Source organism: Drosophila takahashii, chromosome X, assembly GCF_030179915.1.
Source record: "Drosophila takahashii strain IR98-3 E-12201 chromosome X, DtakHiC1v2, whole genome shotgun sequence".
Lineage (NCBI taxonomy): Eukaryota > Metazoa > Arthropoda > Insecta > Diptera > Drosophilidae > Drosophila > Drosophila takahashii.
In genome coordinates, this window is record NC_091683.1 from 20086179 (window position 1) to 20112940 (window position 26762).

General features: G+C 37.9%; 1 protein-coding gene across 3 annotated transcripts in view; it reads right to left on the minus strand.

Annotated features, from left to right (window-relative positions):
• The window catches only part of Tlk (Tousled-like kinase), a 74017-nt gene that overhangs the window by 43494 nt on the left and 3761 nt on the right, over positions 1-26762 (minus strand). Inside the window, exon 1 of one of the 3 annotated variants that reach the window (XM_017138084.3) lies at positions 24872-25178. The exons of 1 other annotated variant lie outside the window; for it this stretch is intronic. In XM_017138084.3, coding sequence (XP_016993573.2) covers positions 24872-24910 — 39 coding nt within the window. In that variant the 5' untranslated portion in view covers positions 24911-25178. Of the gene's footprint in view, positions 1-8475; positions 8756-24871; positions 25179-26762 lie in introns of those variants that run through there. One more of the 3 variants, XM_017138083.3, reaches the window with a different exon arrangement.

Genomic DNA, 26762 nt, shown 5'->3' on the forward strand with positions numbered 1-26762 from the left:
GGCCATCAAGAGCAGAGCGACAGACAGAGAAAAGGGGAGCCCCTGCCCCTGCCCCCAGCCCCCTGCCCCTTGCCCCGTACACAGGACACAAGTCGTCCTTTTTGTCGGCCGAGGTCCGGGTCTCCTCTGCTTTGTTTTAGCCAACAGCCTGTGCCTCTGCTGCCTCTGCTGCCGCTGCTTCTGCTTCTGCTGCTGCTGCTGATGCTGCTTGTCGATGATGAAGTGGCCGACAACGACAACCACGAGACGACGCAACGACAACAGCAGCAACAACAACAGCAGCACGGCAGCAACGTCGTCGCATCGCAATCGCGGCATGCGTCGTTTTATAGATGGGATTGTGTGTATATATCTCGAGACCCCCAAAGTCCCCCTCCTCCACCCTCAACCATCCCAGATATATATACACATAGATCTGTGTGTGTTGTGCGCGGCGCATAATATTCCGCACGCACATACAACAAAAGCAGCAACAAGAAGAACAGCAGGAGCAGCAAGATGTTGCTGCTGCTGCTGCTGCTGTGGCAGCAACATCAACACACGGCAGCAGCAGCAGCAGCAACAACGGCGGCAACAAGCGCACTTTAAGTGTAGCAAAATGGACTGCAAAACTTGTGTACAGTACTCGTGGCATATGTACACAATATACGAGTGCATACATACATACATGACCCTCCCTCCCCCTGCCACCCCCTGCCTTCCCCCTACCTTCCCCCACCCTTCCAATAAATACATACATGTATGTATGTATGCTCTGGGCACATAGACCAAAATCCTAAAGGGGGCGACGTATTGCTCAGATATTCGTAGGCTGCTGTTTCGGCTAATTATAATACCAAGACAGTTCAAAGTCGCCAGATGAAAAGGTGGGGTGGTCTTGTAGGCATATAACTAATGCACATATCCCTGGTATACTTGGGTAGTTTAAAAATATTAGAACAAATCATCTTACTAATTCACAAGAATTAACTAAAAAACTTTAAAAGATCTTTTATCTTAATATATGGCCAAGTTAAGGTAATCATGATGATTTGGTCAAAAGATTTTCGGTATACACTTTATGTAGCACCTGTTTGATATGGAATATACATGCATGTTCCCTGCAGGCTGCACAAAATTTAAAGAAAATATGAGGTGCATGTGTATTTATTATTGGGCAATATACCCAAGGAAGTGCAAAGAGCACGAAAATCGACAAAAAAAAGGGTTACACCAGCCAGCAGCAGAGTGAGACAGATGCAGGCCAGAGGGAGAGGGCAATAGTTGCCAACTGCAGTCAGCCAACAGTAACCAGTTTTGCAATGCTGCTGCTGCAGCAGCAACAGCAGCAACGGCTGCAACATCAACGCACAGCAGCAACATCAAGTCGAACAATCGTCAAATACACAAAATCCACTTTGCAAATCATCAGCAATGGCGCTACGGGTTCCCGGGTAACAAAATCCGGGTCCGGGTCAAACATGGGTGGAGATTAAAGGGGGGGCTGGGGGGTCGAAAGGGGTCTCTCGTCCACATACGCGTGCAACATGCAACTTGAGAGCTTTTCCAGCTCCACATCAGAGACATTTTCCAGTGCGAAAAATGAAAATGCAGCAAGAAAATTCTACCGTGTGTTTTCCATGTTCCAGCCAAAGTACAAAAAAAAATAACACACACACACACACAGTACTAGTAAAAAGGAAAGGAAAACACACAGAAATTATATACACACACACCAACACTACCAACGCCACCACCACGCCCACTTTGCTACGCCCACGCCTCTGCACCGAATAAAATTGCATTGGAAAATCGGCAAAGTCCCCAGAACTGGAAAATGTCTGCAGCTCCTACATATAGATGTGTGTGTGTGTGAGGGGGAATTTTTTTTGAAGGGGGGTAGGTTGAAAGGTAACAACGCCAAAGCTCAAACCGAAAGTAAAGTGAGGTCGAAAAAAAACAAAAGATAGACTACAACTGGCACACACCGAAAAAGCTTAAAAAAAACGAACGAGTAAATGTGTCAGATGATATTGAAAATTCACATAAAAACAGTTGGGATAATTATATTACAAGTTGGAAACAGTACAAATGTAAAGAACTGGTCTATATAATATTTTATACGGGCTTTTTACAACAACAAAATACTTTTAAGATATTATATGAATTTTGCATTAAAAAAACACCCACTTATTAGTTATCCCTTACATAATTAGTTTTCAAACTACAGATTTTTAAAGGTACAATTTTATATGCTCTGCTTAGAGTACCAATACATTGAATAAATAATAACCGAATTTCTATGCCAGTATGCCCTTTACAAAATTGCTTTTTCTTAATACATCTGATGAAAAGGATGCCACTTCCCGGGAAAAAATATTTAATGACTTTATTTGGCCCCAGGACCTGAATATGAATTTTTGATGGGAATATATTCGCAACAACCCTTTATTTAGCGAGTGGCGTGTCATCCAATTGGAATGAGTGTAAAATACCGCCGCCTTCCATTTAATCAGCGAGTGCCATAACAAAAATGATGGGCCCCGAGAGCTTTAATGCCATGATGGGGAAAAAGCAAAGAAATAGGAGGGTAAAAAAGAACGAGGAGAAAAAAATTATAATAGAAATGGAGGAAAAAAATAGGGAAAAAGAAGTAGGAAGAGGAAAATTAAGAGAAAACGTAAAGCTCTCAAAAAATAAGTAAAGCAAAGACAAGAAATATAAATCAAACAAAAAACATAACAACAAACAAAGAAGAAGCGTTAAGTTTGCTCAGAGTTCGCACATCAAACACGCGAACAACTTGCAACAAGTTTGAAGTCGCTGCTAAAAATAAAATCGAAAAACCGAGCAGAAAGAGATTTCCCGATATAGCCCCCCGATTTCCCCGCACCACCTCTCTCTCACCCACCCTTTGCTCTTTCGCTCTCTTCTGCTCTCTCGCAAGAAGCAAAAAAAAAAGAAAAAAATATGTGATACGACAGTGATTACGCGATTTTCCATAATAAATGTTGTGGTAAAGGCGACCTTCCGGTTATGGCAACCACACCAACACAGATACAGCTCACTCGAGACCCGCACACACACACACTCTTACATATACAGGCATCCATGCAAAATGACGAACACGAGCACTTGTTCGGATTGCCGACAACGAAAAATCAACAACAACACGACGACCTTCCTTGCTCTCTTGGTCTCAGTCTGTCTTGCTCTCTCCCTCTCTCTCTACCCAACTGCAGACACTCTCTCTAGCGGAAAATGTCGGTAAACAGTGCAACCGGTTTTGTTTTGTGCCCGCACATGGGAAAAAAGGAAACATCACGATAAGAACAGTGGTACAAAGTCGCAAAAACATAGCATACTTATTGGGGTATTGAGGGAAATGACATAGGCGCTTCTTTCAAAGGATATGTTCACATTGTTAACAGTTTAGGTCAAATTAAATGTTATTTTGAGGGATTCTTTAATTTAGGTTTTAATTTATTATAATAACTCTACATACACTTGCAAAAGAGAAAATGGCATAGAAATTCTTTTTAAAATAGGGTATGTACAAGCAAATACTAGATTTTTTAATTTTTTTCTTTTGGAATGTTGTTTATTAAACTGTTATCTTTTATTTTCATTTTTCACCCTAAAACACCCTATATTATATATTTATAAATAAGGCAATCAAACAAATGATTAAAAGAAATTGGTACCATTTATTTGTTCTTTCTATACAACCCCTTAGAACCCCTTAAATGGATAGCTTTTGGCCCACCGTGCTGTTCCAGCAATGTCGACGCATTTGTTTCGAACGAGAGTCGAAGTCCAAGTCCCCAAAGCTTGACTACCTATCCCCCCACCTCCTTTTTGTTCACCCGTTCCACACCACCCCCTTGAAATGTTGTTGGTGGCCGCCTATGGCTCGTTTTACTAGGCTAATCATGTGTTCTGGTTTTCGGATTTGTGTGAGAGTCTCTGACTTCGCTGCTGTCAGCCCGTGTCTGTGTGAGGTGTTGGTGTGCTGGTGTTAGTGTGGATTGCAGTGGTGTTGGGGCTTTGCTGCCGCCGTGTGTTTGAGCATTCACATTCATTCAACGCTCAACCTCAACGGTTGCGTCGCTTTGGGGGCGCGCGCACATTGAATTCAGTTGAGAGCTTTGCAATTTTGTCGGTCCGTTTTACTTTTCGTTTTTGTTGCTTTTGCCGTTTTTCTCGCCAATTTTTGATACCCATTAATTTGAGAGCGAGGTTAAGGGTGTAATGGAGGTGCTCAAATAACATGACTTCTTAAATATTCTAGTATTTAGAAATATTAGCTCAGAAATGCAAAAATACTGACTTATGAAGCTAGTTGTTTCTGCTTTAAATCTACTTAACTATTATTAGTTAGGGAACTAACAAAAAAAAAATTTAAATAGCCAAATTGTTATTCAAAGTAATTGTAATATTCATTTCTGTTACTTTACTAGATAGATAAGTATTAAATTATAAAAAGAGAATTTTAACGCAAAAGCTAAAAAAAAATATAACAAAGATACCAAAGAGAAAAAAATTCTCAAAAATTACTATAAAAAATTTTAAAATTAAAAGATGGAAAAAGTTTCAAGACCAAACATATAAATTTACCTAATTTTCTAGGTCATAAATAAAACCCACTCCAGGGTATCAACCTATTCGTATCCCCTCGGGTATTTTGATCTGTGTATAGGAAACATTTCACACGCTGCTTTTTGCCAAGCACTTGACTGTTGAGTGGCGGTTGTTGTTGTTGTTGTCGAAAATGTTGGGGTTCGTTGCCGTTGTCGTCGGTATAGCACAGTTGTTGGTGTTGTTGGTGTTATTGTTGCTGTTTCTGTGTGTTCTCCGGGCATAGGTGTAGGTATAGTATAGCCCCATTTGGTATTGCTCTGTTGCCAGTTGCTCGCGTGTGCTGTGTTATCAACTTCAGTTCAGTTGCTGGCTGCAAGGCGCGACGCTTGCACGTCGTCTGTCTGCCAGAAGTCTGCTGCCCGGGATATAATATCGGGTAGATGGCGATGGACGATGGACCGTGGAGGGGGAGGATGGAGGTTGGGGGGACTATACCCACTATACCTCTCACCGGGGTAATCGGTTTGAGTTCATTTTCATTTAAATGGAATTAAATATGGTAAATGATGAAATCAAGGCGGGCGAGTGAGACAGCAGCTGTCGTGTGTGGTGAGGTTTACAAACATATATCCACCCCTACAAACATACATACAGCGGTATAAACATACACCATATTATACACAGAGAGATATAGAGATGTTTTTGTGTGTGGTGAAGGTGAGTGCGACGACCGACCGACCGATGCGAAGAATTCCAATTCCAGACCCAGACCCGTCTGAAATTTTTGCACTCTTTTGAAGAGGCACATTTGTAATCCATATAATAAATAAATAATTTTTCAAGGGGCAGCCGGGCAGGCTTTATGGAGATGGGTATGGTATGGTATGCGCGCGGTAGTATAGTTAGTAACAGAATCTCATCGAAAATCGAGATTCGATATTCGAGGGAAAGAACAGGCGCCCAGAAAATAAAGATAGCAGCCCGCAGCAACGAGAAGGGAGAGCAGCGAGAGCGAGCGGTTGATGTGGTGAGAGCGTCGTAGCGCGGGGAAAACGACGAGAGAGGAGGGCAACAAGACGCAGAGAGTGAGAGCTGGAAAAAAATCGATAAACTTGCCGCTGATAAGCAGACCGAAAAAAAAGACAGAAACAGGGAACAAATTAAAACCAGACAAACAACCACCGCTGAGAATAGAAATAGGAAGCGACGCTCGTCCACCGCACGCTGCCTGCATCCGTGGCGGATACGTGTTTTCTACCTGACGCGCGCGTCTAACCGCCAATTTAACAGGCAAACAGCGAGAGAGCAGGAGAACCGAAGAGCGAAACGTTGACCGCAACGAAACACTCGCCGGTTGTGGGATGTGGGCCAGTGAGCGAGCGAGACGGGTAGAGGCAGAAAAAGAGAGACAGTGTGGGGCAACAGGGTTGCCAACTTTCAATAAATATGTTAAGGGCGGACTTCAAAATTAAATTGCTTTTATATTTTCACCAAATTTATTTTTATGTTTAATTATTTAATTCTATTTTTATTATGAAGAAAAGCATTTTTAGTTTAAGTTTATGAAATGCAAGATTCAAACAGATGTTAGTGCATTTGAAATAAAAACAACTTGCCAACCCTAAAACGTCTTTGCACTCACTCCCACGCTTGCACTCTCAGTCGCTTCCTCTCCCTCTTCCTTCTCTCCCCACTAGCACTGTTATAATTTGCTTGGCAAGTGGTTCCCCCGCTCTCCGGCTCCCACATTCCATCTCTCTTGCTCTCTGACCGGGTTTTGGGTTCCGTTAGGAGTACGACGTAAGCTCTTAATGACAAATGTCGGTGGGGAAAATTAAACTCTTTATGTTTCGCCCGATTCGGTATTTTATTTTGTCGGTTTACAACTAATCTCCGGCACGAAAATCAGCTAATATTTGCCTACACCCGATTTATGAGCGATTTCGCATGGTATTTGTTGTATGTCGCAAATGTGAAACACCGGGTGTTAAGAAATCGACAGCAGGCGAATATCTACCGAAAAATTTCAAAAATTCCACCGAGCAGCGAGTGAAAATAACAAACAAGATGATGATAATGATGGCAAATTTTTAAATGGCAATAATGCAACGCCAAATATTCTCGCCAAATTCGTAATGAGAAATGAGCAACGACGAAAATGTGTGATAATTGTGTGCGGGTAGGAGAAGTCGGAAAATAAATACTCATCAAAAACACGATGGATCTTTGTATAAATCATGTTAATTGGCTTGCCAAAAATGACATATTTGTCATCTGTTATGCGGTTAGCTGGCATTTGTTGTCTTTTCCATAAATCAGACGAGTACAGTGGTAAATCTTTAGAAATTTTACATGACTATTTATAAAATATTTTTCAGTATTTTAATAAACAATTCTTTTATTTTCCAGAGCTTGATTTTTCATGGTTTTTGGCAGGGGATTTTACCGGTTCTAGCCTTCGTCAGTGTACAAAATTGTTCTCAATTTTAATTTAATTTGTAACATTTTTAAAAACATAAAAGTTTATTCAGTGCCCACTGTACAGCACTAGTTTTATGGACTGTGGGAGCCCGAGTCGCGTTAGGCAAATTAGCGCCCCCCAGCGGCCAGTAAAAACAATCGGCTGCCGCTCTTCTGCATGTTGCCGTCTCGCTCTAGCGCCAAGTCTTTAACACAGTGTCTGTGTCGTGTCATTTTTTTTTGGTTAAAGTTTGTTGCGGTTTTACGCTGTTCGCTCTACGTTTTACTTTTACGTTTTGGCGTGTCAGCGCGCCGCACGTTTTGTGAAATTGGATTCGTAGCTGCTGTTAAAAATACCGAAAAAAAGATTATTTAAGAAGAAAAGGAAAAGGCAAGCGCCGCTGCAATGACGCTGCAGTCTACAGAAAGTAACAGGCGCCCAGCGGCGGCAAAAAACGCCAGACAGCAGCTTAAAAAAGAGAGAGCGAGAGATGGAAAAGCAGCGAGTGCGAATAACTCTCTCTCTCTGTGTTTCTTCCCAACTCGCTGGTTCTCTCGCGCATGTTTTGGCTTATGGGAAGAAACTCCGGGGGCGTGAAAGAGATGCACGATACTCTGTCTAATTATTAATTTCTGGCATAGAAATGAATGGGATTTTTGTTGTTGGTGTCTTGATTTCATTTGTAGATTTGCCAGAGCAAACAATAAGATATTTGGGTGATTAGTTTTGAACTAAAAATCAATTGAGTGGTTTTTATTACACTTTGTTAACATTAATTGATTTAAATTCGCGTTAAGTAAAGGCAAACTGAAGGCACTAGTTTAAGAGATTTAAGTTTAATTTAAATTTAATAATTTTGTACATATTTATTTTATAACTTTCTGCTACAAAATACGTTTGACAAAACGCAAAACACAATTTATTACTTAAACATATTTTTAGCCTTACAATTGTCCCCCAAGTAATACAAAAAATTACTTTAATATTTCTTTGAGAATCAGGCTTAAATTACATTTGAAGCCTGAAATCAGGCTTAAATTACATTTAAAGACTGTATATATTTTGTTAAGTGTATTTTTAGAAATGTTTAATTTTATAAACATTTTATAATGTTTAACATAATTTAATTTATTAAGAAGGATTTAAAATTCTATTAAATGGCATTGAAAAGTTTTGTCTATAATTTCTTTAATATTGCTATTATATCAATATTGATATTTAAGATACAAAAAATTATATATTTTTATTGATTAATCGATTGAAATTTATTTTGTCCTTCATAAACAGTGTGTAAGAGTGCTACTTGAGTTTCTTCATATTCAAATTGGTCATAATATCTGCTGGGGCTTTAAATATTTCTATAGGTATAATTTTTCCCAGTTTTCCTCAATGAAAATCCGTCAATTCCTTTTGTATTGCTTTTGAATTGTTTTTTATTTTTGATATAAGCTCACCGATTTTCCGCCAACAATGCAGGTGCGCTGCAATAGGCCCAAATCGCTGGTATTTCGTTTGCTGCGCATTCTTCGGCTGCTGATTTTTCCTCGCTTTTCGGTTTTTTTTGCTTTTCACAATTTTCAACAATTGTACACACACATAACACACAAGCTGGTTTTTCACTTGTAGTTACGAATTTGGAGTATGTATGTATTCGTATTCCTTTCTTGTTTGTTTGAATATTTAATCAGAAAACTAAATGAAGTGCACAGAAAAAAAAGAACGATTTCCCCCCTTAACGGGTGGCGGTAGCAATAACAAATCCCTGGCTAATACTACTTAATTTTCCATTTTTTTTCGCGACTTCTGGGTTCTTGTGCTGATTTTTGGCTTTTTTTACTGCTTTGTTATTTTTCGCTCTCAAAATTCGCGACGCACCGCCGCAGAGATGAAAACCATCACTTCCGGAGGCGCTTCAAGTACTGAGGAATGTAGTAAATACGTGCGTCGGTATTGGTGAGTCTCTCTGTGTGTGTGTGTTGCCCCAACCCGTGTGCCTGTGTGTGTTCGTGAGTGTGCAGCTCTGTCGGCGTCAACAGAGGCGTCAGCAGAACGGCGGCGATAGCAATAGAAAAGAAGCCAAAGCCAAAAGCACAAGAAAGAAAGAAAAAAGCACGCTAAATAAAAGGAAAAGCGGGCGGGGGGCGGTGAAAAATAAGGAAAATGTCGAAGGAGGGTTAAGGCGGAGAAAACGAGGAAAATGGGCGGCCATGAGTGGGGAGAAAAGAGAGGGAAAGGACTCTGTTAATACATTTTGCCAACTTTGGTCACAAAATCAGGTTCTAATGTGGGAATAACGCTGCCCAAACAATGGCGGTCAAAAAAATAGGACTAGAATTAAATTCTCTGGTATTTTGAAATTTTAAATGTACTTATGATTTTTGCCTAAAAGTATGCTCTTGTTTATTTTAGAAAAATTAGCAATTAATATTTTAAATGTCGAAAAAAAAATTCAAATTAATTCAGTTTTAAAAAAAGAATATTTTAAACGATTGCATATAATAGCTGAAAAACATTAATTTATTGATTAATAAAAGTAAAATATAATAATTTATATCATATTAAATATGCATCTATTGTATACAAACACTTTCGAAAGGGGCATTATTCAATTTTAAATATGTTATAATTAAAGCAAGAAGCGATGTTTAAAAAGATTATTGAAAAAACCCTTTCAAAATCCAGAAATATTTTTCAGTACCCAATGAATACTATTGGTTTGGCCCCTGCTGTTTCCAAGTGGTGTATTTTTCTGTGCCCATATTTACAGGCATGTCTCTTGGCAATCCCATCTTTCCATGCTCCTTTCATAGGAAAGTGCCCAGTGTCTGTGTCTGTCTGTCTCTATCTGCAACTCCAGTTTCCTCCCTTTGTTGCTCCTGCTTTTTCCTGAATTTTTCGCCACGCTTTTCTTTGAGGCCCAGACCCATGAAACGAAACCCCCACCACCACCCCATTTATCCGCCCAACTGGTTCTGTCAGTTGCAAGCAAAAACAACTCTGTGACACAGTTTGGAAAGCTGATGTTGCACGTTGCGTGTTGCATGTTGCATGTTGCAGGCGAGCGACAATAATCGAACCGCAATCGAACAGCAGTCAATCAAGATTTGAAGTGTGGATGGGTTTGAGCTAGGTCAGCTTTTAAAACAAAATTAACTAAATATTTATGTAGGTAATTTTAAACTTGCTACGGATCAGGGGTTAAAAGTGACTTTCAATTAGCATTAATTTGACTTGAGACGGAGGTTCGATGTAAGCTGTAATGCTTATCAATTAACTTTTAATTGGGTGACAGATGAACTTTCGTTTTTAGTTTCAAGTTTCAACCTTTTTAATAATAGATCGAAATATATTTGACTCATACATTTTAATAGATAACTTAAAAATAAGAAAAAACCTACGTTATTTGTTAGTACTTTTTACTCAACACTTGTTGGCAGGCAATTATTTTGTATTTGGCCTTAAAGTTCAAGTTAAGTTCCGGTTAATATTAATCATGTTCTTCGAAGCTTCATTACTAACCACAATCTAGAATTTCCCACTTGTTGCTGGACAATTCATTTAGTCAATCATCTTTCTGTATGCACACATACACCCACAGGCTCACACACACACACACACAGAGACTCTCACTAAAACATTGCAAGTAAAAGTAAAATTTGTGTTTTTTTGGTAATTAATATTTACCAGCAGATTTCTGAGTATCATGTAGTCTCCCTTTTTTGTGGGTCTTTTTTTTTTCTTTTTTTTTTTTGGTTTTGTGACTTCCTTTGTCTTAAGGCGGCTTTTCCGCCAATTTCCTGTCCTGCATGTGGGTGTGTCTTTAATGTGTAGGTGTGTGTGGGTGCGGTGTATATCTGTATGTGTGTGTTTGTATGTGTCTTTGGGATACCGTTAACCCGACAACGACAAACGACAGCGAACGGTACCAACTTAAAGTGGCAACAACTTCTGGATGCGAGAAAGCCTTTCTCTCTCTCCAGAGACGCCTCTCCTTCTTCTGCTTCTGCATCTTCTTCTTCTTCACTCTGCCCCTCGATGAGAGAGATGGCAACAGTGGAGGTGCAAGCGAGAGGGGGCTAGCCGTATGATGGCGGTGCGAAAGAGAGGGGTATAATAGCTTCACTGGGTAGTTGCTGAGTTATGGACACACACAAAATAGAATCAGCGCACAATTTTTGGCTCGTGACAACGGTAACGAACGCAAAACCGAAGTGCAACACCTCCCTAAACCCCCTCCTCCCCCCACCGCCACCCATGCAAAATGAAGTGCACGGAAAAAAGGGGTTACAAATGATTGAAAAAGGGTTTAAAGGGTGTTAAACAACGGAAAAAAGAGTGGTTAAAAAAGTGGAGCCCAAAATGTTGTAATAAATGCACTTGAAAATAGAAAAAAAAAATGGGATTCCGAAAAATATTGGAAAGGTTTTCCCATGTGTGAGGGCTTTCCATGTGAGGAAAAAGAAGGAGAGATTGCCTGAAGCTACTGCAACAGCTGACAAAAGGCAAAGGACTAAAAGTGCAGGGAAAATGGGCGGAAAAAGTGGAGGGGTACGAATGGGGATGGAGGAAAATTAAAGAGAAAATGTGAAAGAAAACGGGTGGAAAATACAGTCAGGTTAAGGGCAGGAAAAGTGTGTGGGCAGACTGGCAACCATAAAGGCAGGAAAACAGCAGGAAAAGTAGGAGAAACCAGGAGCAAAATGTTGGTTGAAAAGTGGACTGTCAAACTCAGAGTAAAAGTGGGCGTACAAACAGGGAAAATGTACCATACATTTTCCGACAAAACCCAGCTTAAGGAGCAAGCAGTGAAAACTGCCACAAATTTGGCAACCAAAGCAAAAGACAACCACACCTGTCCACCACGTGTTATGCAAATCAAAACCAAAATGGACATACAAGTTCTGGCGAAGGCAGGTGGTATAAATTCCAGACACAAATGGTCCAAAAATAGACTCCGAAATTGGGGGGAAAAAATTAATGCAAAATTCCCTAAAATTCGTAGGACCAGAAGTAGGAGACTAAACCTCTTAACACATCCCTTTTTCCAAGCACATAATCGTCGGTGTTGAGCTGAGTGTTTAGAGTTCAAGCTAATTCAATTGTCTAGTGCCAAAAATGTTTACAAATTACTAGAAAAATTTGATCACTAACATTTTCGTATTTACTCGGAAATCGGAAATTTAAGTTGAAAAAAACTTTATATTTTGGTAAAAGAATTTGTAGTTTTATTAACATGTATGAACTTTTTGGAAACTGAATTATAATTTCCTAGATTTAACTGTAATTGCATTTGCTTTGAGCAACATAATCACAGTTTTGACATAAATTTAAGACAATATTGAGTTAAAATTGTTGGTGTCCACATATTATATTGTAAATATTAATTAAGCCATGTATTATTAAGGTTGTTTGTATTTATTAAAGACGAATCGATTTATTTATATTCCAGACAATTACGATTACGACAACAAGCACACACTACCGATGTTTATTATTCTTTTGCACTTGCCACTTTCGAGGACATCGAGGACCTGGTACATAAATGGCTATATATTTGCCAATACATGCATATATATATGTAGACATGTACACATGCAGATGGGTAGATGGGTAGATGGGTCCTCAGGTCCAGCAGTTCCAGTGTTGCCGTGATATTAACACAAAGGCAAAACCCAAAAAGCGACGACAAACAAATCCAGCCAACCGAAGTGGAGTTGCGCTCGTCATATCGTCATCGTCATCGTGGCCATCGTGTTAATGGGTTGGCGGCTGCCGAAAATTTTCCACGATTTTCCACCAATCCTCCAACGATTCGCCACCCGGTCACCTCCACTTCCACATCCACATCCCATTCCACTTGCCATTCCACTAGCCATCCCATTCCACATCCATCCCCATACCAATTTTCTCCACCCCATTTTCCGCCTAGAAATTCCTGATTGAGGACCATCGTCGTCGCTTGTTCCTTGAGCTTCTCATGTCCAAAGTGTGTGCTTGTGTATGTGCGTTTCTGTGCAGCGCGCGCATCCTGCACTCATGCAACTCACGCATCCCACACACACACACAAACACACCTTTGCCAGGATATACCCACACAGATATAAAACGAGCCACACACCGATACAAAGATACAAAAGGCCAGAGTGTTCCAACATTTCAATAGTTTGGCTTATACAGTTGTGCTCAAAATAATGGTAGTAGTTAAAAATCTAAACAAATAATATCGAAATTATCGATATTTATCGATATTTATAAATTGCTTAAACCAGAATACGTTCTTTTGAAGCTAGAAAAATATATCGCGCAGGAAAAGTAAAACAAATAAGTGACCTTAAAGATATTTAAAGCAAAAACATCGATAATAATCGTATCTAAAAATTATTATTATTATTATTACTGTTGCTTTAGATTAAAGAAATGTTTGTGATTATGATCAAATAACAAAAACAAAAATGTAATAATACTTATAATCACAATCGATAAATTAAATTTAACTTTCTATGATTTTTATTTATTAATTTTATATTTTATTTCTAGAGTTTGTTAATTACTGCTAATCTTTTGAGCCCAGCTGTTGAAATGCCACACCATGGTGGAGAGTTATGATTTCTGGGTTAGAGCAAATATGAGATGGTGCCGGGTGCCACGCCCCCTTTCCCCATCAAACAATTATGGATACTTCACTTATTAGCCAAACTCTCGATGTGTGTGAGTGTTGCCAATTTGCAGCTTTCTCTCTCTTTCACTCGTTCTCCCTCTTTGGCCATAAAGCCCATCTCCCTCGCACATCGGGGTCTAGAACAAAAGATTTTCGACCAGGAGGAATTATTAGGAGTTAGCCAACATCAACGTGTGCTGACTGGGAATCGAGTGATTATGTGATTCCCCCACGTTTGGTTAAGTTACGTGAGTAATTCCCAATGTTCACCTAAGGGAAGACCAGCAGTTTGAAGTTTGAAAGGGTTAAGGAGTTGGGTGAATGGGTGTTGGTGTCGGGGGCCAAGCCCGAGAATTGGATCACAGACGTTAAGGGTTAAAGCTGTGATATATTTGATGGGCTGGCTATCCTCCTGATTGAAAGACAATGCAGCGGTTAAGACAGGTAATTTGCTCAAGTGCTGGAAACTTAATTCTTGATCTGAATTAATTGCCAATTGAAAAGATAGTAGAGGGTATATGTGTACCTACCAATATAAAATTGACGGGTAAATACGGGTATATTCTAAATAGTTTGTTTTGTTAAATTTTAAAAAAATTCAAATTTATAATTCTTTTTTCTGGCTTATTTAGCTTGAAATTTTTTTTAATCATGTTTGTAATCATATCATTTTAGTAGGTAACATTTAAATCGAGCTTAAAGTGCTTGCTTTTTCAGCGGCTGTGGAATTTTTCTCTCGATTTCATTTGACTGAAAAAATGTTGCAAAATCGCCGATGGACTGCAAGAAGGTTTTGATTTATGTATACCCAAAAACTAAACTAAGCTCCCAGTGGCGGAGGATGGGGGTCAAAGGGGGAAGAGGGGTCTACAAATCAAAGTGGCCCCCAGGGGTGAGGGGGTGGTGTTGGTGGTGGGGGGTCAGGGGCTTATGGGGTAGTAGGGAATTTTCTAGGGCGAGGCATTGCCACCGTCAGCTCGTCATCATGGTTGTTTGGTTGCATTTGGCTAACAAAAAGGGCGGGCGGGGGATTGGAAAATTCCAAGGGGGTTTTTGGGAGGGGGGAGGTTCTGTTTTCACTGTATGTAATAGACACAAAACCGAGGCTCTGAGGCTGTTCGAAAAGCTCTGTGTTGAGTTTTGAGCCCCCTTTTGTTGTTGCAGGTTGCAGATTGTTGGTGTTGCAGGTTGCTAGTTGCTGTTGCTGCGGTTGTTGCTGTTGCAGTTGCAGCAGTTGACTGCTGCCTGGAAGTGGGAAAACTAAACTACAACAGCAACAAAGCATTTTGCTAAATACACACTGGAAATGGCAGTCTCCACTTTCCACCTCCAATCTCTCTAGCTCTCTCTCGCTCTTTGGCTGACGATATCCCCCGTCTCTTTCTGCCGCAGATGCTGCATGTTGCACATTGGAAAACTAAGCCCGCCATGAAAAGTGAGAAGGTGGAAAAATCCCCGAGGGGGGCGTTGAAAAAAGAGCTCTCTTTCCACCAAGTTCTTCTTCTTTTTTTTTAAAACAACAACAAAAGTTGGTCGAAATTTTGGCGAAAAAGGTTTTTTGCCGAGAAAGAAAAGTAGATGGCAATCGCTAATAGAATACGAGAAATGGTAAAAATTTTCTAATGTGTATTTTTTAATATCTTACCACATGGAAAATTAATGGCTTAATTATTCTTTCAGTATTTTATAAACGGAACACGGAAACTCACCTGCAAAAAAAAGAGAAACAAGGAATTAATTAGCCTTCTAATAAACAATGATTTGTACACATAAATAAAACACATATTTTTTATGGTTTGTTAGATAAATGTAAAATAGTTTATGGTAATTATGTAAGTATGAATAAATTAAAATTAATTACGTATTTAAATAAAATTTTGTAACATGAATTACATAAAAGCTTTAAAATGTTCAACAACTTAGTAAAATGTAATAAAAATTCGAGTGAAAATACACAGTTATTTTCTAAAAAATGCAATAAAAGTACAATTATGAAAATGTTAAAGTATTTATAATTAAACCTTAAATTAGAAACAAAACCGATTTTTTAAGAGGCTTTAAAATGTTTTAAAAGATCTTAAAGTATGCTCAAATACTTGTGAGTTATTTATATCATTTTTCAACTACATTAATAGGCAATGTAACTCAACTGACTCAAAAACTATCTGAAAGTTGTAAACCAACTGTGTGGATTGTTTTTTTTTTTGCAATCTTTTTTTTTGTCAGATGAACAATGCGAAACTTTGACTTGGGTGGGGAAGAGAGGGGGCTAGTGTGTGAGTGAGAGGGGCAGAGGTGAGACAGATGACGACGACGACGACGACAGATGGTCAAGAGGAATGTATCTGTATCTGTATCTGCATTTGCGGCTGCTGCCTCCGGTTCGCGCATATGTGTGTTTGCCTGTGTGTATCTACAACATAACACAAATCAAAACTTGGCTGAAACTGCAGGCGGAGGCTGCTGTTGCTGCTGCTGCTGATGGCGATGTTGTTGTTGCTATTGCTGTTGCAGCTTGCCCCATCGACAGCAACAGCAACAACAAAACTTAACTGAACTGAACTGAAGGCTGTGAGGCACATACATAACTAATAGATACATAAAGCCGTATCTTTTGGGTGAATGAACTGTAATGAGAATGTGAACCTAGGCAACAACAACTAGCAACCAGCAACCAGCCAGCAGCAACTAGCAACAGCAACCAGCGATGTCGTCGTCGTCTCAGCCGCAGCAGCAACAACAGCAACTGCAGCAGCAAAAGCAACATCAGCCCCATGGCAAATGTTGAATATCGCGACGCAATTTAAGGTGTTGTTGTTGCTCTTCTTGCTCCTGTTGTTCCTTATGTTGCTGCTGCTATTGCTCCTGTTGTTGCTGCTGCTGTTATTTGTTTGTTATTTGTTTGTTATTGCACTTGATATTTATGCTGTTGTTGTTGCAATTTCAAGTGTTTATTTTTAGCTAATTCATCTCTTGTTGCTGCTGATTTTGCATGTAATTAAGAAGATTATTGTAGCTCTTTATTATATTTTAGTCTCTGATATTGTTGATATTTCTGTTGCCAGTGATCTTCTTGCTATTGTTGCTCTATGGCAACCGAAAAACTGACCGACGCAACACAAACGACAAAACAGGCCAATGACCAACAGCAAAAGGCAACACAAAAATAAAAGGCACCAAAGCAGCAGCAGCCACATCACCAAGAGCAACAGCAACAACATTAGCAACAGCAGCAACATTAGACAACCGTCGACAGGTAAACAGCGCAAACGAATCTAGCTGAAATTAGTGAAGGGTTGCACCTGGTCAAAGATGGAAAAACTGATTTAAAACCTGCCTAGAAGGCAAAGCTTAAAATTTAAACAAATCTTAAACAAAAAATTTGAAATTGAAAAATTATTTTAAAAAATACAAAAGCTAAATTAATCTTGACTAAGATAAACTAACAGAAAATTAAAAATAAGCAAATAAAAAATATTTTAGTACAAAAATTTAAGAAAAATAAAAATAAATGAAAAAATCCTCTCGTTTTACCAGACAGAAAAAAAAATCCTTTAAAAAAAAACGATAAAAAAAGGCGATTCTTAAAATAAAGTCATGATATCTTTAAATTTTTTGGTAAAAACTGTTAATATAAATTGATCATCGTTTAATGACGAACCTTCGAACTTTCTTAACTTAAATGTTCGATAATTTAACTCTCTAACGGTACCGTTAGCGACCTTATATCCAATCTGTTTCCGCCGATCATCAAAGGCCTATTTATGTATGTTTCTATGACTGGCAAAATACTATTTGCATTTTACAACTGGCTTAGCTAAATGGCTTGTTAATTATGGTAGTATTTGGTTCAAACTCTTAAAAATCGTTCTAGAAAAAAACAAGGAAATGCACTAAGGGTTGCCACCGACTGCCAAAAATGCCCGGAAACTTTTCGCAAACCCAAATATTGCAGGCGTGGCACCACACGCCCATATAGGCAAAATACACACACAGCAAGGGACACGAAGAAAGCCCAAAGCAGAGGCAGAAAAATGGGATAAGTAAAGGTGGAGAAAGAGGGATACAGAAAATAGAAAAGGGTTTGAAAGTCAGGAACAGGAAAATATGCGGGGGTTATGAGTTGCCATACTCACTCTCAATTATTTAACATATTGCACAAATGCACGCAACATCAGAAAATGTTGCAAAAAGGGTAGGAAAAAGGCCAAAAGGCAAGGATAATAGAGGCGAGGCGGGTCCTTTCTTATTTCCAGAAGGTGGAGAAGACGGCGGCCAGTTACATTACAAAGTGCAAAAGTTTCACAACAAAATTGAATTTTTAATTTGCTTTGCACACAATGAAAATAAAGGAGGAGAACACAAAGGAAAAGTAGCTAGAGCAAGTTGCAAAACTTTTAAAACATCAAGAACAGATGGTATATAAACATATATTTTACACAAATGCTGATATTGTAAGTCCGAAATTTTGCAAAGCACTCACAACAAATTAAATAAATTAAAAGAAAACAAATTGAGTGAACATGACGTTAAGTTAAAGTGAGTATGGGGAACTTGGGCTAGACTTAAATTTACTTTAATTTTTCGATTTCATGTTGCAAGTTTTACAACCAAAATGACAGAATTACATATTATTAAACGATTTTTAAAGGTAAAAAAGAGCTAATAAAAATGTGGTTAAATACTTTAAATTAATCAAAAATGTGTTTATTACTAAGTATTTAATATTTTTTTTCACAGGAAATTTTTTTTAACAATTTAAGGTCCTTCCAATTTTTGACACATAAAAATAAAGAATATTTCTCTGCGTACTTAAAAAAAAGCTTTTTAATATTCATTACTCATTAACACTTAACATTACTCTCATTACTCTTACCACTTTTAAATTGAATAAGGATCCTGTTCAGTTCAGCAAAATCATTCTTATTTGTTCCTTATTTATTCCAATAGTATGGTCGACACTTCGTCTCAAAATGGAACAATTTACCTCCTTAGAAGTGTTTTCAGCCTTTTATTATTATCAGCTGCGTATCATTATTTGATTAAATTACAACAAAGACAAACACCTATTGAAATGCTTATATTTTCCAAAAGTCTGAATTAAACTGCCCAAAATAAGTTAACCTATTTTTCCAAGCCCTTCTTAAAATTGAAAAGCAACCCAATAAGTATGCTCCAAAAAGGAAGCCACCAAATCAGGGAAAGCTTGTCGCGGAAAAGTGAAAGAAGGAAATGCGATTGAGGGAAAACTAACAGAAAGCTGAGCTGCCGATACATGGCGGCGGGTGGTGCAGAGTGGTGTACAGTGTACACTGCACAGGATGGATACACACCAAAGCCCAAAGGAGGCATAGATGTGCTGCTCTATGTACCAGAAACGCCGCCGCAACCAGATGCGGATACATACGTATGTATATGCATCCCGCTATCCGTGCTATCCATGCTATCCGTATATCTGCATCTGCATCCGCATCTGGAGCCGAGAGCAGTCTGTATCTGTATCTGTATATCTGCATCTGTAGTGTTGTAGTCGCGCCACAAAAAGCAGGGGGGAAAGAGAAATCCAAGGGGGGCGAAAGCGGGGCTTATAACTATGTGCAAAGTGCCGGGGAAATGGGATAGCCAGCCGAATGTAGCCTGTAGCCTCTGCTGCTTTTGCCTGGGCCCGAATGTTTCGATGGTTTTGGACCCCGCACCTATGAGTCCCCCCGCTTTGCACCACCCAATCCATTCTAACCCCCCGCCCCCTATACCCATCCTAAGTTCTCTGTGCTCTCAAAACTAACTGGTTGCCACTGGAGGCATCCGGCTGAAATGCGTCGAGCTGCGTTGCCATGCAGCCGGCGAACCACCGAGGCACTAAACCACCCAGCCACAGAGCCACCCACCCACTGAACCAAACACCATTCACCACCCACCGAGGAGCCCACTGAACCACCCACGCACACACACATTCAGGATACAGGAGCAGGACACTCGTAGATGAGCGCGTGGGTTGACACAGAGGCCAAGAGCTTTGATAAAAACACTGGTACAAAAGTACAAATACAGTGAAACTTGCATAAATCAAAATCACTATAAATAAAATATTCTTTAAGTTGTACAATTGGTTGTATGAAATCTAAAATATAAAAACCGAACAAGGTAAAGAATATTTTAAACTCAATGTTTGTTATGGGGGGAAAAGTGTCTAACCATTTTCAATCAATTATATCTCCTAACTCAAGGCGAATCTTAATATAATTCGATTACTGTACTGTAGGTAATTATAAATCAATACTTTTCCCAATATTTAATCTTGTGTCTAAGGCTTACACCATACAAAAGCTATTAACAATTTAAACAACTTAAAATTTAAACAACTTAAATTTCCATAGTATCAATAAATTGTAAAATTGTTAAGGGCACTAATATAAACCATTAAAACTAATAATAATCGATTTAACATTAATTTAACATTATTATTAAATAAAAAGCCATATTAAATAAAACCCAGTTGTTAAAACTTTACCCTTGGTATTAAATTGTAAAATTGTTAGTGCCCTAGATAAACCTCTAACTATGATAACATTGATTTAACATTAATATAAAATTTATATTTAATTATTTAATATTTAATAAACATATATTTTCCACTGCAGTGTAGGTCAAGATGCAATACAAACAGATGTACGAAAAAAAGGAAGGAGATGGAATGCTTAAGCTTTATAAAAACGAAACTATCATATTGTCATGTTCTTTCTTTTATGATTGTTGATTTTCCCTTGACCAGTACCAGTATAACACTTACATGCGCTCCACAACTAAAATGTCTGCATAACAATGATAACCATTTAGCAATAAATACTCCCCGAAAACCGCAACGAAACCCCTTGAAATCCCCTCGCAGCACCACAGTGAAGCCTCGCTGAGGCGTCCAGCCCTAATCCGCTAATTTTCAATTGCCAAATCCATGCGAAAATCGTAATCTCCGTGCTGCGAATATGGCGAATATACGTATACGGATGGATGTGCGATTGTGCCGTTGGGGGGTTTTATGACTGGCAAATGTTGGGCAAACACTGAAGAGACCACAGAGTTATACATACAGAATGGGTGACAGGCGGCGAGGGGGGTTAATGAAGTTTCCACAGTGTTCAAGAAAGTCATAAGTTCATTTTTTTTAGACGTTAAAAATTCTTTTTGATAAGCTTAAGATAAACAAATAACCTGTTTGAGTGATTAATATTGGATATAAAATAATAGAAATTTAAAAAATAACACAGTTCCAGTCGCGAGAAAGAAAAAAAAAATTAATCTCAAGCTTTTTTAAAAATAATACTTTAACATTTTAAAAAAACATATTTAAGATGTTTGTAATATTATTTAATTTAAAATTTAAAGAATCTTTAATAATAAACAAACTTATACTACAGTTGAATGATAGGTTTCAATGAGTAAATAAATATTTCAAAAATTAATTATAATTATACAAGTTTAAAAACCACCCTCGCCTCATTATAAATGTGTGCTTTTGAGAGTGTGCACACACATGCATATGGGTGTGTGTGTGTGTGCGTACATCCTTTATAAGCAAACAAAATGCAATTATATAAATATGTATAATGCGCTGGCCAACGATTCTCATTATACAAAGGCCACACTTACACACACACACGCTTGAAATTATGGCACTACGAGTGTGTGTAAGTGTGTGTGTGTTTGCGTTGAGCTGCATATACATACTTAACGCATATTATATTAGTTCCTGGTCTATATGCCAGCGCCCCCCGATTTATGTATATATAATATATATACATATAGCTCATATTATTGCAGCCACTTCTAAGCTGGTCGCAAATGCGTTTCCACTTCTCCTCGCCAACCCAAAAATGCAAATTAACCAAATTAAAAAGTCAAATATGTTTCGCAAAAGGTACAACAAATTACACGGGAATTTAAGTGCCACATTAGGCATATTAATTAAGTGCTACTTAAACGGTATAAGTAGGGGGATAGAACTAATTGTTCTACACACACTTAAGATATTTCAAAATCAAAGTGAATAAATAGAGAAATCTTTTAAAGAAGATTTTTAATGTCTTAAACTCTATAGACTTTTAACTCCCCCCCCTCTACGTATACGTAATATTTTGTAAATAATGGGATGCAATAATTGCGCATACGCCGCGTGTGCAACGAAGATTTTTATTATTATACAGAAGTCTCAGTCTACACCCTCTGCCGGTACTTAAACACATTCCCCCATAAATGTAATTTACCTTTGTGTTTTCCCAGTTGGCACACACGGCGTATGCTTAATATTTATAATACCCATCAAAAGGACGAAAATTAAATAAAATGAAGCCCCACTAGAGGTCGCTTTTCAACGCTTCAAGGCTAACAAATTGTTGCATTTTTTCAACAGCGACACCTATTGGGGTAAGGATGCATTTCCTTTTGTGTGCGGAACAGTTAAATAAATTACAAAAATATAATCAAAAATGGGGAAAAAAACAATGGAAAACAGAAAGGATAACAAAGACGTGTGTGTGTGTGTGTATGGCTGCTGGAAAAATGGCAAAAAAAAATGGGAAAAATAAGGCTAAGGGTGTTATGCGTGGGCAACCCCGCCCCCTTTTTCAACCAACCCACCCACCGCACAGCTAACGCCCACTCGAAGTATATAAAAGCGAAACATGCTGAACATTCTTACATAAGCACGAAGAGGAGTCTCTCAAGGGGGCGTAGGAAAAAAGGGGGGCGGGGGTTTTGCGCACCACCCAAAACCCCAATCAAAAAAGAAAAAGTTTCTTTCAGTGTACGAGTGAGCTGCATACATTAACAACAACAACAAAAGCAATGGCAGCCACCGTAAATATTGAAAAATTCCATATCCGTTGTGATGTCAACTCATACAAACAAAAAAAAAACGACAGATGGCGGCACCTACGAATGTAACCCCCTCCCCATACCACTACCGAGAGCCCCCTCAAAACCCCTCCCCCAAAATACTCTCTATAAAAACCTTCCATACCAACACCCCTCTCTTATCTCCTTTATATCTGCACAAGAAAAAGAGAGAATAAATAAAATAAACCGAGAAAAAATATATATGTATATAGACACACACACACACAAATATATATATGGTATTGTCCTCTAGGGGGCGCCAGTGAGCCGCAGTTGTCGTCGCCTTTTGTGGGCATCAAAAGCCTAAAATCTCCCGAAAATCCCAACCCACTTCTAGGATACATATTTCCCCACGTTTACATCCAACCAAAGCTCGTAAAACAAATTTCACTCAGAACGAAACATTTTTTCCTGATTACAAAATTTCCACAATCGTTTATGTAATACGTAAGTAAGTAAGAACCAAATATTACTAAAGTGAGAGTGCCTAACTTAATTAAAATGCTCAACGATTTATTTTATAATACTTTCATAACTTTATTCCATAAAAGTGCGTGAATAGTAATTCAATTATTAAGTGCCACATTAAATATTCTGATTGCTCAAATGCGTGTAAGTAATTGCTGTCCCTTTTGGTTTGAACAAATAATTGCTTAAATATTCTCAAAATATCCCAAGTTAAGTTGACTGAATAATTGTTTCATTTCTTTTGACATTATGGAAAATGGTCTTGACAATCGTTAAATAAAAAAAAAACAGCATACAGTTAAACCGAGTGAATAAATCGAAATGTAAATTTAAAATTGAATATTTTGATGGCTTATGTGCAGTCTACTGGACATTTTTTTTATTAAAGAAGTAATTGTTTTCAATTTCCACAATAAAGTTAAGTTGAGTGAGTCAGTAGTAAACCACATTTACATAATTGTTTAATTTGATATTTCATGGAATTATGGTGGGTAACAATGTCTCTTTTCTCGTCAGTTTAAAGAGTAAATAGTTTGATATGAGGTGAATAAAAATGGTGTAAATAAAATACGATAGGAATGGCCAAATTGATTTTTTTTTTGCCATCTTTTCAATTTTATTTTTTATAAATTAGTTATTAATTGAATTGATATATTGACCTATTTCTTTAAGGGCCGTTTAGTCCCTTTGTTAAATTTAAATCGTACATATGCGAAATTAGAGTTCAAAACTTCCTTTAAATTAAACAGGCGGAAGAGAAAAAGGCCCTAAATCTCCAATATTCGTACACACTTCCATGGCTTAGAAAAAAGTCAAATCATTTGTAAATTCAACTTCTTTTCACTTAAATTTGACCTACTTTTTAAATTAAATCTTTAGCTGCCAACAGATTTTCATTTCATTTTTCACAGCATTTATTTTCCAATTTTATTTGTTTTCTTTTTCTACTTGTCTTTTTCTTACTCGCTCTCTCTCTCTTAACTTCTGTTAAGTAACAGTCATTTTTGGAGAGACGTGTCGTTTTAACAGCTGAACAAGAGAAAAAAAGCACTTTTTGCATTTTAGGTCAGGTCGCAGTCGCAAAATCTATGCAGCAGCAGCGACGCATGACTAGTTTATTTTGCCTTTTCTCCTCCCCTACTTCGTCTCTTCTTCTTCTACGTCTTTACCCCCTTCTTTCTCCACCGTTTTCCTTTACTAGCCCCTCTTCTTTGGCCTTTTCTTCTGTCGTCGTGAGCTGGCAGCGTATAATTTTCATGGCAAGTTCATTGAACTTGCGAATTTTTTTTCGCATTTTTTTGTACTACTAGTTTTTTTGTGTGGTGTATTTGATTTTTTCATGGGGAGTCCAAGCATTAAGTGGCCGAATAATAATAAGAAGAATAAGCCGAAGCAGATGAAGAAGAGCTAGACAAAAGAGAAATTAGGTTTTCTAGTTGCGCCACTAAAACTTCTTGATTTTGACCACTTTCCTTTTGGCATATCGAATTTATCGGCTTAAGGAAACTAACGGCTATTGAAAAATTATATTTCATTTGTTTAGTATGAAATTTAATATTAATCTTCCCTACATTTGCATAAATTATTTGAATTTAAGTCTTGGAAATATATTACAAATAAATAAAGTATTAAAATCAATTTTTATTAATAACATCTGAAGATTTTCAATTACATCTTCTTAATTTTTTCATTGGGTTTGTGACACTTTCTCTTAATTTTTTTTATCTATCCCTCTTAGTTAATTTTCACTCGCTGTTTGTAAATTTTCCCAACATTTTTCCGACCATTTTCCTCTCTATTTTTGCAGATCTCTTTTGATTTGATGGACTAACCTTAAAGCGGCTCATTTTCCGCTGTTTTACCACGGGCATCTCGGCTGTTTCTCTCCCTTTCTGTCCGCCTCTCTCCGTCTCTTTCGCTCGTTTTGTTTGTTTTTTGCCTGTGCTGTTGCTTTTGTTTTTTGGTTTTCTGCTTTTTTGGCTTTGATTTAGGATTTAAATATGATTTAATTCATTGTTCCACTGCAGTTTTTAATTGATTGTTTAATCTTATTTAATTTTACCGTATTTTCTGTTTGTAGTTTTATGTTTTATTTATTTTGTTATTTAATATTTTGTATTTTATTTTGCTCATTGTTTTGGTGTTTTTGGTTTTTCTTGTTTTTTATTTATGGCTTGTGTTTTCTATTATCTTTTATTTTACATACAGATCTGAGCCGTATTTATTTTAATTATTTTTGATTTTGTGGCACACACTCTTCCGTCTTCAGTGTTTGTTTGTTTTCCCAACTTACTCAGTTTTGGTTTTTATTGTATACTTGTTCTTATAAATTTTGTACACTACCAAACACTGCACATAAAAAAATTCGTTCAAAAAAAATCAAAGAGAAATTGCATTTTCTGCAATGAATTCGGCTCTCCCTCTCTTCCGTTAGCTTTCTTCGCCTCGCACGCTCTCTTGCTCTTTTAGCCGCGCCGATGACAACAACAAGCGGTGATGCGATAACGATAACGATAACGATAACAGCGACTGAAACTCCATTGAGGCGTGAAATGTGCGGAAAAGTGCGCCGCTGGAAAACCGCTTTTCCGGCTCCTCCTCGCTTTTATCAGTCTGTCCGTTTTGTGGCTTATTTCTGCAGTGTTTGCTTTCCTCCTCGTGCAACTTCTTTTGCTCTGCCGGCGTCGCTGCTTTGGCTCTGCTTCTCCTTTTCCTCTTCACGCTGCTGCTGCTGTTGTTGTTTGGGGGCGAAAAATCGGAAAAGACAAACAGGACAACTGCGATAAACGACAACGACAACGAACCGCTTACAACTTTCAACTGCCGGCGCGAACGTCGCCAAAAACGCAGCTTCGTCTTCCTCTGCCTCGGTCGCTGCCTCTGCCGCTGCCGGCGTCGACTGCGGCAGCGACGTCGGCCGAGGCAGCGACATATCGCGAGTGCTGGCCGCCCAAATGTTATTTTTTTTTGTCGTCCCTTTTTTCAGCTTTCCTTGGAAAAATCCTTAACTCTTTTTTTTAAGCTTTCATTAACGCAACTTCTATGTCTGTGATTTACAGACGTGGGCAAATAAACAGGTACTTTCTAAAAATAACATTTTAACAATTATTTTTATTATTTTTGCCGTTTTGTAGTAGTCGATTTAAAACTCTTATTTTATAGTTTTACGTTTTAGAAGTTAAGTTATAAAATCACTTGGAATTAGTTTTCAAATAGTAGAGTTATTTTAATAGGTAATGGGTTTATTGACATTTTTCGGTTTGGTTTTTAGGAAATATCTTTTCGCTAATTTATTTAAAGTACTTATTTTGGGGTAGTCCTTTTAGTTGGTTTTATTAACTACTTCATTTAATTTTTGTTCATATTCAACTCAAATATGTATTTTTATTGCTCAGGTAAGCTATAAAATAATGCTTATTTGGAGTCAGATATGTACCTTGAGATGTTTACTTTCTAAAATATCATCATTGACATTTATAAATGTTTGTTTTTAAAAGTATTTTGATTTCTTTTGAGACACCCAAACAATGGCATTGGTTTATTTATATTAAATTTTCCCCGATGTTTGGCGAATTTAATAAAGTGCTTAGGGGCGATACGATTGGTTTCAGACAAACTTCCGTCATAAATGTTCATAAAAAGGTCGTTAATATTGCCACAACAACAGTGGCGAAATAAACACAATAGTAAACCGATTGACCACAAACAGTAGAGTGTTTGGCA